The sequence below is a fragment of the Caloenas nicobarica genome, chromosome 2 (assembly GCF_036013445.1).
Source record: "Caloenas nicobarica isolate bCalNic1 chromosome 2, bCalNic1.hap1, whole genome shotgun sequence".
NCBI lineage: Eukaryota > Metazoa > Chordata > Aves > Columbiformes > Columbidae > Caloenas > Caloenas nicobarica.
Window position 1 is genome coordinate 140381790 of NC_088246.1, and position 3039 is coordinate 140384828.

Consider the following 3039-nt stretch of genomic DNA (forward strand, 5'->3'; position numbering starts at 1 on the left):
GCAAAATGCCACAACAGCAGCATAAGTTATGAGAAAAAGGACTTCAGATGTTAGTAATTTAAGAGGTTCTAAAATGCGTTGAATTTCTTCCTTTGCGTTTTACATGCATTGGTATGAAAAAACTGCACTCTACTAATAAACTAATCAAGATAAAGCTAATAACAACATAGCATACTGTTCCTAGCACATGAGGAATTCAGTGAGACATTATGAAAACCTTCAGCATCACTTTCTATCAGTAGCTGGATGCAGAGGAAAACACAATATTTTGTGGTTTAAATGTATTCCTGAAAGGACTAATCACACAAGTAAACGTAGCTGCTCAAATTGCTCTCTTGGACAAAAGCAAACATCTTCCATTTTCTTTCATGTGGGATTGCTACCTTCTTCAAAGGAGCAGCTTTTACCTCAAATTGAGTGGGGGCTGGGAGATTGTTATGCTCCAGTCTGTCTGATGTGTTTAGTTCTGATCTTGAAGCTCATTCTTTGACTCCTAAAACCCTAATGTAGGATTTTGCCAAGGAATATATTCAGAATAGATATTGGAACTTAATCATCAACAGCATCAATTTCCATGTTTTACAGATATATATTTTTTAAAACGCTGCCTAGACCTCTCTCCCCTCCTTCTTAGAGTATATATCTCCTCTCCCTGGGAAAAAGAAAGAAAAAAAGGAAGAAGTAACAAACACAAGCAGTTTCTTCCCCAATACAAGATACCTAATTTTGCTTTCAGAATGATTTAAGAATTCCAACAGCCACATTCTCTACTGCTCGAAGGGCCGCCTCACAGCTTACGAATGAACACTGCTGGCAAACAAAGGGGCTCAGTTGCATCTCCGTGCATTAATAACCAGTGTCCCACTGCATCAGACTATGCGGATTGTTGTGGGGATTTTTTTTTTTTTGTCTGCAAAATGGAGATCTTGCAACTGAAAGAAGATCAAGGGAAATGTGCCCACTGGAGCATCAGCCACAGAGTTTTGTTCACATGAATCAAAATTCACTTCCCCTTAACAATGAGACACAGACCCCAAAATAAAAACAAGACCACGTTTATTCAATACAGACAGGTTAATTAAGACAGTAAGTCCTGTAAATCAGGAACACATTTTAAACACTCCGGTACGAAGTGCATATATTTAAAACCAACAGCTGCATCTTGTATTTGAGCCATTGAGTTTGTCGGGGAAGGGTGGATTCAGGTTTTTCCTTTTTTTGTTTTTGGTAGAAAAAACTTGTTTCAGCTACCTTATGTGAACAATGCATCTCAGGCTCCATTCACTCATCAGGTTTTACAATTATAAGTCCAGCTGCCTTCCAGCTTTGATATTCACATTTTTTAACTGCTTCATACAGTCACAAAGGGAAAAAAATAATAAACGTCAAAATAATAATTAAAAAAACCCCAAACAAACAAAACCAAAACCCAACAAATCAGTCCGGGAAGGGGAAACGGCTCCCGCCGGGGTCAGCGAGAATTATTGCAAATGGCTCCTGGGAGACGGGGCCGGCGGCGGAGCAGCCCCGCGGCGGCCGAGGGACCGGCGTGGGGGGGTCCCGGCCCCGGCCGGGCTGTCCCGGCGGGGGGGGAAGGAGGAGGAGCTCCCGGGGAAGGCAGAGGCGGGCATGGGGCACAACAGCTCAGGGCGGGCGACGTGCGCGACCGCCGCCGGTTCGCGATCGGTGGGGCTCGGCGCCGCGCCGGGGGTGACCTTGGGGCGGAGGGGGGCGCACACCCGCCCCATCCCAACCGACACCGACCGCGCCGCGCCCGGCTCGGCCCCGCCCGGCAGCGGGAGCGGGGGAGGGGGACCCGCCGCCCCGCTGCGGAGGGAGACTTACACCGCGGCGGAGCCAGCATCGCGCTCCCGCAGTCCGCTCGGCCGGGGGCCCCGCCGCTGCCAGCGGCCGCGCCAGCCGCGCTCCTCCGCCCCGGCCGCCGCTCGTCCCCGCTGGCTACTGCAGGGGCTGCGTCGCCGCCGCCTCGGCCGCCTCGCCGTCCGCGCCGCTGCTCCCCGCTGAGGCGCTGCCGCTGGAAGCCGTGGAGGCTGCCGCCGCCGCTGCTGCCGCCGCCGCCGCCAACTGCAGCCGGCGGACGGCTTCTTTGATGAGGTTACCGGAGAGGATGAGCTGCTGCAGGAGCCGGTGCGGGTCCTCCTCCTCCGCCGGCCCGTCGCCCGTCCCCGGCGGCGCTTGCTTCCTCCGGCGGGCGGCGCTCCGCAGCCAGCCCCGGCCGCACAGCTGCTTGGTCACCCGCTGGTGGCCGCTCCTGTCCGGCCGCGGCGGCTCGGAGTGCTGCTGGTGGGCTTGCGGCGGGGCCGGACCCCGCGGCGCCAGGAGGCCGCCGCCGCTGCAGCGCGGCGAGTAGGGGGCGGCGCGGTCGCGGGCGCTGCCCGGCCCCAGGTGCTTGGGGGCGCGGGGCGGCGGCGGCGCCCGCTGGGCGCTCAGCTGCAGCACCTCGCCCAGCTTGGCCACCAGCGCGTCCACCTCCTTGGAGCCCGCCTGCCCCACGGCGACCGAGCGCTCCAGCAGCAGGAAGCGCTCGCCCGGGCGGCACGGCATCTCGGCCGGCGCCCTGCCCTGCCGTGCCGCAGCGGGACCGGGGCCGCCGCCCGCCCGCCGCCCCGCGCGCACGCGAGCACACGCGGCTCCGGCGGCTGCGGTTGAAGCTGGAGCTCGGCCCGCTGGGGTTGGTTTGTAAACAATGGGTGACGCGGGATCCCGGGCGCCTCCCACTGCGCCGGGCGGGGGGGGAAGCCGCCGCGACCAACCGCCCGCCGACCGCCCCCGGCGCCAACACCCCGCGCGGCGGGTGGCGAAGACCCACCCGCCGCCGCAAGGGCGGCTCCCGCGGCCAGAGACCACCGGCCGGGCGAGGCCGCCCCGCGCCCAACAGCCACGCCGCTCCCTCTCCCCCCCTGTCTCCGCGCCGCGTGGACCGGCCCGCTTTCAAACCCCGCACCTCGGGTCTCAGAGGCGGGGCCCGGGTGATTGGCAGGAGGGGTGTGAGGGGGCGGGGCGGCCCGGCGGGAGCAG

At 59.6% G+C, this 3039-nt stretch overlaps 1 protein-coding gene across 1 annotated transcript; it reads right to left on the minus strand.

Moving 5' to 3' along the window:
* Window positions 1–1039: 1039 nt before the first annotated feature.
* On the minus strand, window positions 1040–2654 carry LOC135985744 (GSK-3-binding protein-like). Its single transcript, XM_065629317.1, has one exon. It carries the CDS (start codon window positions 2563–2565, stop codon window positions 1960–1962), a length of 606 nt encoding a protein of 201 aa, XP_065485389.1. The 5' UTR covers window positions 2566–2654; the 3' UTR covers window positions 1040–1959.
* Window positions 2655–3039: the final 385 nt, after the last annotated feature.